This window comes from Gadus macrocephalus, chromosome 14, assembly GCF_031168955.1.
Source record: "Gadus macrocephalus chromosome 14, ASM3116895v1".
In the NCBI taxonomy this organism is placed as follows: Eukaryota; Metazoa; Chordata; class Actinopteri; order Gadiformes; family Gadidae; genus Gadus; species Gadus macrocephalus.
Window position 1 is genome coordinate 4,050,296 of NC_082395.1, and position 11,926 is coordinate 4,062,221.

General features: G+C 42.2%; 1 protein-coding gene and 1 long non-coding RNA gene across 2 annotated transcripts; one reads left to right on the plus strand and one right to left on the minus strand.

Moving 5' to 3' along the window:
- Nucleotides 1–3,015: 3,015 nt before the first annotated feature.
- On the minus strand, nucleotides 3,016–10,450 carry LOC132471575 (uncharacterized). Its single transcript, XM_060070739.1, has 7 exons — nucleotides 10,304–10,450; nucleotides 9,272–9,384; nucleotides 8,110–8,206; nucleotides 7,136–7,544; nucleotides 5,803–5,925; nucleotides 4,238–4,377; nucleotides 3,016–3,934 (listed from the first exon to the last, which is right to left on the minus strand). Exons 1-7 carry the CDS (start codon nucleotides 10,316–10,318, stop codon nucleotides 3,716–3,718), a joined length of 1,116 nt encoding a protein of 371 aa, XP_059926722.1. The 5' UTR covers nucleotides 10,319–10,450; the 3' UTR covers nucleotides 3,016–3,715.
- On the plus strand, nucleotides 9,320–10,986 carry LOC132471576 (uncharacterized). The gene is made up of 3 exons (XR_009528875.1): nucleotides 9,320–9,428; nucleotides 10,412–10,472; nucleotides 10,566–10,986. It is a non-coding gene; the product is annotated as an uncharacterized LOC132471576 (long non-coding RNA).
- The last annotated feature ends 940 nt before the right edge of the window (nucleotides 10,987–11,926 follow it).

The following is an 11,926-nucleotide window of genomic DNA, read 5'->3' on the forward strand; positions in this document are numbered from 1 at the left end:
GCCAAACTTATGCTGTTTCCACACAGCTTGGTATTAATGTGAATGTGCATTTTAGATTTTACCATCTTGTTAGAGTTTGTTAGCCTAAGGCACAACTTTCCTTAAAAGGGAGCATTCCTGCATAATACTGCTTTAGATAAAAAGGTGATGCCCTGTTTACACCTACCCGATAGTGGGCCCCGATGGTGCCCGATGGCTAAATCAGCAGCTATCGTTATAACATCGGCAAATAGCGTGGTTGCATCGGGAAACACCGTTACTCTTCCCGAGAACATCGTTAGACAACGGGAAGAAACGGGAAGAAATGCTCAATTATCGGGCAACAACGGGCAACATCGGCAAAGAACGAACATGTTTGTTAATTTTGGGTCTATCGGGGTAGAATCGGTTACCAGGTGTTGCTATGGGCTAATCGGCTATAATCGGGAATAGAACGGGAGTACAACGTAAGACATCGCAAATCGTTCGGGAATTTTCCTGGGCACATCGGCTATATTCGTTAATCTTCCGCGCTTTATCGTGTTTTATCGTCTTTATATCGGCAACCTCAACACACGAAAGACCCTTGAGAACCCTAGACAAATAACGATTGTGAGTGACCAGATTGTGTTAAGGAAGACCCTCAATCTGCCACTTATAATAATAATAATAATACATTTAATTTAGAGGCGCCTTTCAAGACACCCAAGGTCACCTTACAGAGCATATAGTCATCATTCAAAACTATGTAAAACAGACTAGGAATAAAAGGAAAACAGAGGTTAAACATGAAGAATAATAATAATTAATAACACTCAAAGACGCCTAAAGTGAAGGGGGGACCTCACTAACCACCACCAATATGTAGCACCCACTTGGGTATAAATAGGGGGTGATGGATGGATGTCCTACTTTTATAATTACAGGGTACTTCGCCCATTTAGAACCGGCGTTCTATTATTATAAAATCGCTATTGTAATATAAATAAATATATAAATAAATATCAGTCTAAACCAGTCTCCCCTTTGCCTTCTCCCGAAATGACGCCAAATGACGCCAAACGCGTCATTTGACGTGTTTGGCGTCATTCGAAATGACGTCAAATGACGCCAAACGCACTTCGGGTGTCTTCCCTGGCATACATCGTTATGTTATCGTTATAACATCGGGTATGTGTAAATGCTACCCCGATAAATTGACCCGATCATACATTTTTAGCCCGATGTCACCCGAAACACCCCGACTTCCACATCGGTGGTCCATCGGCCATTAGCGGCCATTACCATCTGTACCATCTGCAGCTGAACTCCTCCAAGACCAAGGAGATGGTGGTGGACTTCAGAAGGAAGAAACCACATCTCCTACCCGTGTCCATCGAGGGGGTCGATGTGGAGGTGGTCAGGACCTATAAATATCTGGGACTGCAGCTGGACGACAAGCTGGACTGGAGGGCAAATATGGAAGCTTTATACAGGAAAGGGCAGAGCCGTCTGTACTTCCTGAGAAGGCTGGGGTCCTTCAACATCTGCAAAAAACTACTGCAGATGTTTTACCAGTCTGTGGTGGCCAGCGTGCTCTTTTATGCTGTGGTTTGCTGGGGAGGAAGCAGCAGGAGGAGAGACGCTGGTCGAATGGACAGACTGGTGAGGAGTGCTGGCTCAGTAGTGGGAACAGAGCTGGACTCTCTGGTGACAGTGGCAGAGAGAAGGACCCTTGACAAACTGCTGTCCATCCTGGACAACACCCACCACCCTCTGCATGACACCTTCACCAGGCAGAGGAGTGTTTTCAGTGGCCGACTGCTGTCCCAGTCCAGCTCCACTAATAGACTAAAAAACTCTTTCGTCCCCCTGGCCATCAGACTGTACAACAGCTCCCAGTAAAGGCAGGGAGGACAATAGATTACAACAATGGACATTTTATTTATTTATTTATTTATTTATTTATTTATTTATATTTATTTATATCTGTATTTTTGCACATCCATCTGCACTGTTTTTATGTGTGTTTTCGGCTGCTACTGGATACTTGAATTTCCCCCGGGATTAATAAAGTATATATCTATCTATCTATCTATCTATCTATCTATCTATCTATTAGCGGGATGGTGTAAACGGGGCATGAAGGTCATAAAGAGGTGTAGGTCATAAAGAGACTTTTTGTTTATTTGTTTGTGAGTTACTTTATGTAGCTAGTAATCTGAGTCTTTCTTATCTTACATGGTAAGAGGATATATTGTTTGTACATTTTTGAGGTGTGTATGTGTTTAAATAAATATCATTGTACGGTACTCATGAATCTATCTTTGATTCCTTACCTTTACCAGTGCCTTAATATAGCCTACAGTATGACAGTGACGATAATAATTTTGAAGCTTGTAAATACCCCTCTGTAGCCATCTATTTCATATTGAGCGCACATTAGTGTATTGGGAGTTGGGGGCCTGTGCCCCAGCAAAGCTCTTGGTCTAACAACGCCCCAGGTTGCAATCCATAGAAGGCTGGACCTGGCACAGCAAACACCTTTCGTGTACTGCTGGAGTTAGCTGAGAGACAGTTACTACTAACCCTAACTTATGATGCACTTTTATGTCTTGCAACTTAAAATCTACTGTTTTGTGTTGCAGTAACTTATAGTGTACTGTTATGTATTGTAGGAACTGATTGTATACTTTTATGTGCTGTAGTAACTTTCCTCAATACTTGAAAAAACATTAAATGTCTATGTCCAATGCAAAAATAACGTCATACGTCAATAATGTCATATTAACGGTGTTGCTTCCTACAACATCTGACTCGAAACTTAATGGGGTCCAATCAAAATGACTACCAAACAGTGATGTAGTATGTATGCATTTGAGAGTAAGATACAGGTAATGAATTATAATGACATTCTCAATAACATTTTTAACAGTTTTTTACTAAATTATTATTAATAAAATAGGTCCTCATTCGCTCTTACAACTAAGCCAATTACACGTAAATTGTGACAACACAGATATCTTCACTCGACCAAGTAAAAAACTAGTACATATATTTATTTTGTGCTTCACTTTTTAATGTTTATTAACAATGACTGCATGCATTTTTTTTTTTTTTTAGTCATTTATACAGTCAATGTTTGAAAGTGGGTGATGTAAATATGAAAGTTTTTGAACAGGCTCCTATTTCTGTTTTCTAATAACAATTTAGTATGAGAACAGGAAAAATAAGGAAAATAACAAGAACAATTCAAAATGAGGGATTTGAAAAAAGGCCTCAAAAGAGAAAAGAACATTTGAAAAGCGTTTTTTGTTTTCTGATCTATATATCAGTGAGAGGATCAATTGTATTTCATCAGGGATCAAACAGTATATATGTACATCTGTGTATGAGTTTACGTGTGTGTGTGTGTGTGTGTGTGTGTGTGTGTGTGTGTGTGTGTGTGTGTGTGTGTGTGTGTGTGTGTGTGTGTGCGTGTGTGTGTGTGTGTGTGTGTGTGTGTGTGTGTGTGTGTGTGTGTGTGTGTGCGCGTGCGCGTGTGTGTGTGTGTGTGTGTGTGTGTGCGTAGGTACGTGTCTATACGTGGTGTGGCGTACACAAGCTGAACACTGATCCATAGGGTTAGCTGAACACTGATCCATATAGGGTTACTCACAGAGCAACCCTATATGGCCACAAGTAAGCGTGAGATGTCGCAAGCGGGCAGCAGTGGTATTCATCCCTGATGAATCCCCAACCAATTGGGTTCGCTTCTCTACTTCTCAATGACAAAGTAGAAAGACGGTTCATTGTTGGGCACTGGCGGATTGGCCACCAGCACATTCTCCTTGTCCAGGACTTGAATGAACCAGCCCTCGCACAGCGCAGACTCAAACTGGTGCTCTCCTGTCATCGTCCCCTTCATGTAGAAGAGGAAGGCGAGGACTGACTCATCCTGCTTGCAGATCAGCCTCAGACGTTGCTTGTCACAGGCCTGCAGGGAAGGATACTGGATCAATAACCACCGACCATATGCACTGGTGTGTTTGCTTCATGTAGCGGGTTGTCCTAGCGTCGTCGTAATGCAAGTTAGGAACCACAGGGTGACAAGCTACATTTAGCTTGTCTATAGCACATCCCATACCTCCCATTTGAAGGTCATTAATGAGCGCATTAATCTGTCACTCACTAGATCCCTCGCTCACCCACTCCCACATTCACTGACTGACGCACCAACGCATTCATGTTCAGTCTCTCGTTCACTTTCTCTCCCACTCACTCATCTTCTCAGTCATACCTCCACCCGTAGGATCGCCCCATTGTCCTTTTTGGTGCATTTGAGGAAGCTCTCGGATTCGGTGAAGTTCAGCACCACCGGCACGCCTCTGAAGGTCTCGTTCGTGACGGTTGACTTGTAGGAGTATATCGTCATTTCCGCTGTCATGACACACAAACACAGAGAGCCATGTGACCATGTGGTGGCCAACAATGTCGACAGCCAGTACTTTCCCACCAGAATATTGCCGTAACTGCATCCGATTCGAATTGCCGTTTGTCAACGGTGGAAAATCCTGATCCCCTAGTACAGGGGTTTTCAAAGTGTGAGAGAGTGAGCCCCCCCTCAGAGAAAAAAATTCAGCTGAGCCCCCCCCCCCCCAATTTTTTTTTCTAAATACCTGTGTTTTGAAAGCTATTTTAATTATTTCACACATTTCAAACATATTTCTGAAACATTACAACATCTTTTTGCGTTTTTAAACAACACAATTTAACAACTTTATCTAAGCATGTTTTAGCTTAACCTTTTTTAAATACATTTGAACATCTTAATCTGTGTAAACTGCCAGTTTACAGATTCATTCAGGGTCCCCGACTCTGAATTTTCTGAGTCGAATCAGATCTGCCTTTTCAGTCCAGAGATTCGACTATTCGGTGGGGTTTGTTTACCGGCGTTGCTATGGTGACCTAAATTATTATAAGCAACTGAAAACGACGCCGGTTTGAAACTAAAACTGTGATTCTGAAAAAAGTATAAATGCTATCAAAATTCTGTTTAGATACACGTGTGTAGATACACGTGTGTAGATTTGTTTAATGGTTGGAACGATGGTAAACGGTTGAAAAAGGAATGAGTTACGATGTCTAGAAGTAGGTGTATCAGAATGGGCTGACGTCTTCAATGAAAACAGCTGAAAACGAAGCGGTATGAAACTAAAACTGATTCTGAAGACATGTTAAATGATATCGAAATCTGTTGAGATATTATTGAAGATACAAGTGTGTAGATTTGTTAAATGGTTTGCACGAAGATAAACGGTTGAAAATTGATTTAGTTATGTTACTTCTACAGTTGAAGTACGACTGATGATTTGAATCATCGTCTTTCAGGGTTTTCTTCGGGTTTATTTTTTTCTCACGTCGCACCCCCCCTGAAGAACTCTGGCGCCCCACAGGGGGGGCGCTCCCCACAGTTTGAAAACCACTGCCATAGTACAAATGTGTTTTTCCTCCCCTGCTGGCCACTTATGGTTCTTCTAAACAAACATTATACCGTAGTCTAAATTAAGGCTTTTCTTCGAAAGATGGAACAAAAATCATGCAATGTGTAAGATGGATGCCTATTAGGCTAATATTATGCTATATTTTCTGAATGGAGATTGCAAAGTACTAACGGGTGAATGAGTCGAGAGCAGCTAAATGCACCTTTATAGATCGGAAGGTGCTGCAGTCACCCTAGCATACATACCTTAAGTCAGCAGGCTTAGGTGTTCCTTGTGAACCAAGCCGTTAGAAGGTAAACATGTGTGGGATCGCTCTACATGCACGAGTAATGGGGCTTCTATAAGCTTGACGATGACCCACTTGGATTCTTAGACGCATAGGGCATGTTGTCCTCGCAGAGATCCCGGAGGTAGGTCCTGGAATGGATGTTCTCAAGATTGATATTTCCCTGCACTTTGTCCTGCATGAACATGGCCGTGTTGCCTGGAAATACAACACAAAAATACATTCAAAATACTTATTACAAACGCACAAACATCTACGGAATGTAGACAATGAAATGTCAATGCATGTCTCTGTGAAGTATCTCTGACGCCAGTGCCACTAGCAATGGAATAAACATTTTTAATCTCCTGATGGGTTTGAAACAGACAAAATCCCACTGGCTTATGAATTACAAATCGCACACCAATGGCTATTGACCAACTAATGGAAGTGCCTTTAAACCCAATGAAACATAGCCCTTATTGAGCTAGCAGCCATACTAATAAGCATGGTGGGGAAACCGTATAGAATGTGTGAAGATCTATAGAACTCACTATTTTTAGTACTGCACAGGGGCGTTTCTAGGTTTCATGAACATCCGGGGCTTAGCCCAACGGGAAAATGAAAATGCCAAAATAAATTGTATGCTTTACTGTGCATGCAAATTCTTTCATAATGCTTAACCTAAATAAACAAAATATGCCATTTATTATAGCTTCAAATAGCTACTTGGCTGCTGTGCTGCCTATCCCCAAACATCGAAAGTTATTTCAGAGAAAAATAAATACAAGTGAGACAGATATTACATATATGTATATACATGGATCCGACTGGGGATAGGATAGGTTAATTCACTTGAGGTGGTCAACTTTATTTTGAGATTTCCCTGGAATCCCCATGTTTCTCTTTAAATAACTAGCTACCATTAGTGACTAGAATTATTTCTTTACTTCTAGACTGAATTGACTTAATGCATTCCATAGTTACCAGTATACCAATAAATATTTATTTATTGTGTACCCAAATTTTTTATTCAGGGCTAATTAAATAATATCCGGGGCTTTAGCCCCGAATAAAACAGCCTAGTGACGCCACTGGTTCTGCATTCCGTTTCCCCACCCAGGTCCCATTTAGAACGCATTTTGACTGAATTGTCAATGTCGTCTCCCCCCACCCCAACTAATCAAAATGGGTGATTTAATCTTTAGCAGCTCAATGCACTTTTATAGAGCAGAAGGTTTTTCTGATCAGGTCCTGTAAGAATGGTCTAAAGAACACTCAGACTCTCTGATCGATCCTCTCGCTTTAGGAGCCAGAAGAGAGGATCGATCAGAGACTCTGACTCGGCCTGCGGTACTTTCAGGGTATCGGTAAGGTGACTACCGTCCCCATAGTGAGACAACGCAAATAAATATGTGTATATATTCACCGCTGGTCACCGTGCATGAGTCCGCCATCAACACCACCTCGTTGAACGCGCATCCCGTTCCCTGGCACTCGAGGACGGGGCAACCCGCGGCACAGCCACGCCCCTTCACCACAGAGAGGCTCGCGTTGGTCAGCTTCACCACCAGCACCCCACGCCCCTCTCCCTCCCCTCCCCCGTTCGCCTCCTCCGCCGGGCCCTCCCCGGCCTCACCCCGCCCTCCCTCTTCAGCCTCCTCCCCACTCCCCCCCCCACCCCCAATGCCGCATTCTCCCTTCCCCAGGTCCTCCTCTCTCCTCATCTCCATGGAGAAGCAGAGCACACCGGACTCCTTCTTGAAGGGATGGAGGGCATCCTTTTCCAGGGGGCAGTGTTCAGAAGCCTCCTTCTTCCTGGTGGCCTTGTGCACCGTCTGAAGAGACCGAAGAGGAACACAACACAATCTCTGTTCACACATCTCAAACCAACTTTACGATTAAAAACTGAATTGGACAAGCCGTCGTTGAAAACCACTACAACAACACCATGCTACACATGCAGGTTTTTTTTCTTCGGAGAGTGTTCAATACGGCGTTCATTTAGGACATTTGCGGGCTTTCAGATCTGAGCTGGTTAATGTAATTCAGACTGAGGTCAACTTCCTGTCAAGTGCCTCCGATGGCTCTGAAAACTGTGGTTTTCTTGTCCTCAAATGCAAGCTTCACATGCAGCCGAGTCTCTAGAGAACATTCTGAATCAAAGTTTGTTCACAAATTGCTCTAAAAGTTTTCTATGGAGACAAACTGGACTTAAAACTTAACAAAGGTGCCACGACTGAAATGACAACTTTAGTGGTGGGGTTTTTCCACAGCATACCTGTGCACCATACTTGAACATGTGCTCAATGTACCCAATGCGTTCAATGTACCCAATGTACAATATACCCGCCACTCATTCACAAGCGTGTGGTTGCGATTGTCTCCAGATGATGAGCTCACCAACTTGGGGTTCCCCTCGGTCAGCAGGTGTGCCAGCTCGTCAGGGGGAATATCCGCCAGGCTGCTGCCGTTGATGCAGGTCAGCATGTCTCCCTTCCTGTCACGACCACAACACTACATTCACACTCTGATACAAGAGTGATACCCCAGCAGAACGATTACTGAACTTATAGTACTTCTATGACTACTAATACTTATACTACTATTGCTAAAAAATACCACTTATATTTCTTGTTACTGCAAGTAATAGTAGCTCCAAGTAACAAGTAATAGTATAATGCTATTACTTATAACTTCAAAAGTAGTAGCAATAACACTAATAATAATCATATTAACACAATTCCATCGTACATCCCTAACTCTCCACCTCAAGCTGGTGTGTAGTGAGCGTTCTGGCACCGATTGGCTGCCGTGCATCACCCAAGTGGGTGCTACATATTGGTGGTGGTTAGTGAGGTCCCCCCTTCACTTTAGGCGTCTTTGAGTGTTATTAATTATTATTATTCTTCATGTTTAACCTCTGTTTTCCTTTTATTCCTAGTCTGTTTTACATAGTTTTGAATGATGACTATATGCTCTGTAAGGTGACCTTGGGTGTCTTGAAAGGCGCCTCTAAATTAAATGTATTATTATTATTATTATTAATTAATTTAGGCATAAGGCATCACGTTTTTATAATGTATATAATGGGCCCAATAACAGGGATAGTGAAAAGTAGAAAGCAGAATGGAGGCCAGCGAAAATGTTACGGTGGGTACTGCTTATTAATTTATTTTAATCAGTTTCTTATTCTTTAGAGACAAACAGTATTTGCAGTCAAACTAAAATGCACTTCTTGCACTTCTTTCAAAAAAGCAGCTATTCTGAACGCATTGGAAATCTTTGGAAGGTAAACAAAGTGTATTCCCTTCAAATGAACAGGAGCTCGACTAAAGTCACGCGGCAAGTCAATGGCAGCGGTTGTTGGAAAGCAAATGCTAACAAAGAACAACCAACAGTGGTAACAGGTTGTTGTGGTTGTTCCACGTCTCACAGGATGTTTACTGCGTTTCGTGTGAACAAACACAATCCTCACCACCACCACCACCACCACCAGCATAGCGGAGGCAAAACAGGAAGTCCCCATGAAGTCTGGGCAGTCTCAGGCGACAGGTAGACCTACCTGGCGAACGCTGGCCCCCGCCCGCTGTGTGTGCGGACCCCCTTCACCGTGTAGCGGTGCTCCCCGTCCAGGAACGCGTGGCTGATCTTCACACCCCCCTCGACGAAAGGTCCCTGGGCACGCACGGAAACACGGAAAACAGATCACAGAGATGCAGGTTACCAAGCAGATCAGATATGCAATCAATGTGTTTTATTAATTATGTTGAGTGAATAACATGTTCATATCCCTGACATTACATGCTGTTCTTCACCTCAGGAATGTAGGAATATGATTTAGAATATGATTTCTTTATTCGTTTTTTTCATATGAAAAAGTCCTTTTATGTATACTACAGACAATAATTCTGTCATGTAATGTAGGCCTACCGGCTCCATCAATGTAAACTACAATCTGAAGAAGGGCCATAACACACTGGATGTGATCTGAGACAATGAAAGTAACAAATATATATATTTTTTTTTTGCATAAAGCTGTACCTCAAGATTAAATACAACTGTATCACAACACGCTCACACATGGTCGACATTGACCTTTATATACCTTTATATAATAGGTCCTGTTGAAAATTCAGTAAGAAATTGTGATTATTTGTTGCCTTCTCTCTGACTAGCATCCCTTCATCAATGCTTACCTGGTTCCCCCAATATTTAACAATTATTTGCCAAAGGCGAATAATTGTTGTAGTATATACTACACTTGAACACTCCAAAAATAAACAAGACAACACTTTTTGACGGGATTGATTTATTTTTATTAGCAGTTTATTCGTTTTTATTTGCGTGACGAGACGGACATTTTGCGATGAAAACAATATCCCGAGTTAGAGATCTCAATCATGGGATATTGCCCAAAATCCCGAGATAGGGATAATTGGCAATAACCAATGAAATCAAACCACATCTTATGAGGTTCACCTGTCGCATATACTAACAATGTTTATTCACTCACTTTTCCCTGGCAACGTGACATTGAAGTGATAAAACATGGTCATTACAAAAAGGTTAGCAATCGGTAGACACAGCCACCTACCTGAAATGACTCCATGACTTTGGTGCAGTGAGCTGAGATGGTGTGCGTGTGGTGAAGGTGAGTGTCGGTGAGACTGTGGTTCACTCTCTTTATGTGTTAACTTTCCAGATTGGCAGGCAGTGAATGCGGAAGCAGAAATGTGAGACTTTGAACCCGGCTTGGATTAATAGTAAGGGAAGTAATTTCAGAAGTGGGGAAGTGAGTAAAACAGTTCATACAAAAGTGAAAAAAAACATTTAACATTTTGTTTCTTTGTTCGTAGGCAGAGCATAGGGGTTTGGGAGGACAGGCCTGTATCCAAAACCAACGGACCTCTGAGTGATCACTTCCTCTGAGATCCACCTCACAATGCCACACAATATTGGTTTTGTTGCCAACACAGGTTGGCAACAAAACTAATCCTGGGGAACATATTGACAATTCAAATTTGAGAACTGGTGAAAATAAGGCACAAATACATTCAAAAACATACACATACACACCAGTCCTGTGTACACCACACACACACACACACACACACACACACACACACACACACACACACACACACACACACACACACACACACACACACACACATACACACACACACACACACACACACACACACACGCACACACATACACACAGACACGCACGCACACACACACACACACACACACACAAACACACACACACACACACACACACTCACACACAAACTCACACACACACTGGTGCTGGTTCTATTTCCAGCTTCCCCTGGTGTGTGTGTCTGTAATATCTATAAATGTCGGGCTGTCTTAAATTACATGAACGCAACCTACTGTTGCATGTTTGAGACTCTGCAGCTCAACAGAATGCTGGACCTGGCACAGCAAACACCTTTACTATCGTGTACTGCTGGAGTTATCTGACAACCAGGTACTTTCATGTGTTGTGGTAACTTATAATGCACTTTGATGTCTTGCAACTTAAAATCTACTGGTCTGTGTTGAAGTTACTTTGAATGTACTGTTATATAGTGTAGTTACTAACAATGTACTTTTATGTGTTTTTGTAACATATAATGAACTGTTGTGTGTTGTAACTTTTATGTGTTGGGGTTACAGTAACTTATAATGTACGGTTCGGTCTTGCAGTACGTTAAAATGTACTATTATGTCTTGTAGTAAATTATAATATACTGGAATGTGATTTTGTAACTGTTAGAATGTAATGTTCTATCCAGTCATATGTCTAAATGTGTGTGCATTATTTTTCTGGGTAAGCGCGTGTGTTTGTATATATAAATAATGGAGCGGTGATTTTTGACTTGAGGCATACTTTTGTACGATGCGCGCTGAACGTGGGGGGTTGGGATACTGTTTGATGCACATCACAACAAGTCAGAGACATAAGAAGTGCCAGCGATTGCTGAGTGACCGACTGATCAGAGTTCCCGAACGGGCAAGCCTTCAGGTGCGCATCTTAGTAAACAGAGAAAATAGGAGGAAGTAAAGCCCAATATATTTTATTAGTATGTGCTCTTATGTAAACATGACAATGCTGTTTAGGTGTAATGTTAGACGTTCGATCTGCAGCAGCAGCGACATATTTTTGCTTGTAACAGGCTCACATTCTCAGAACTGTCAAGATGCACTC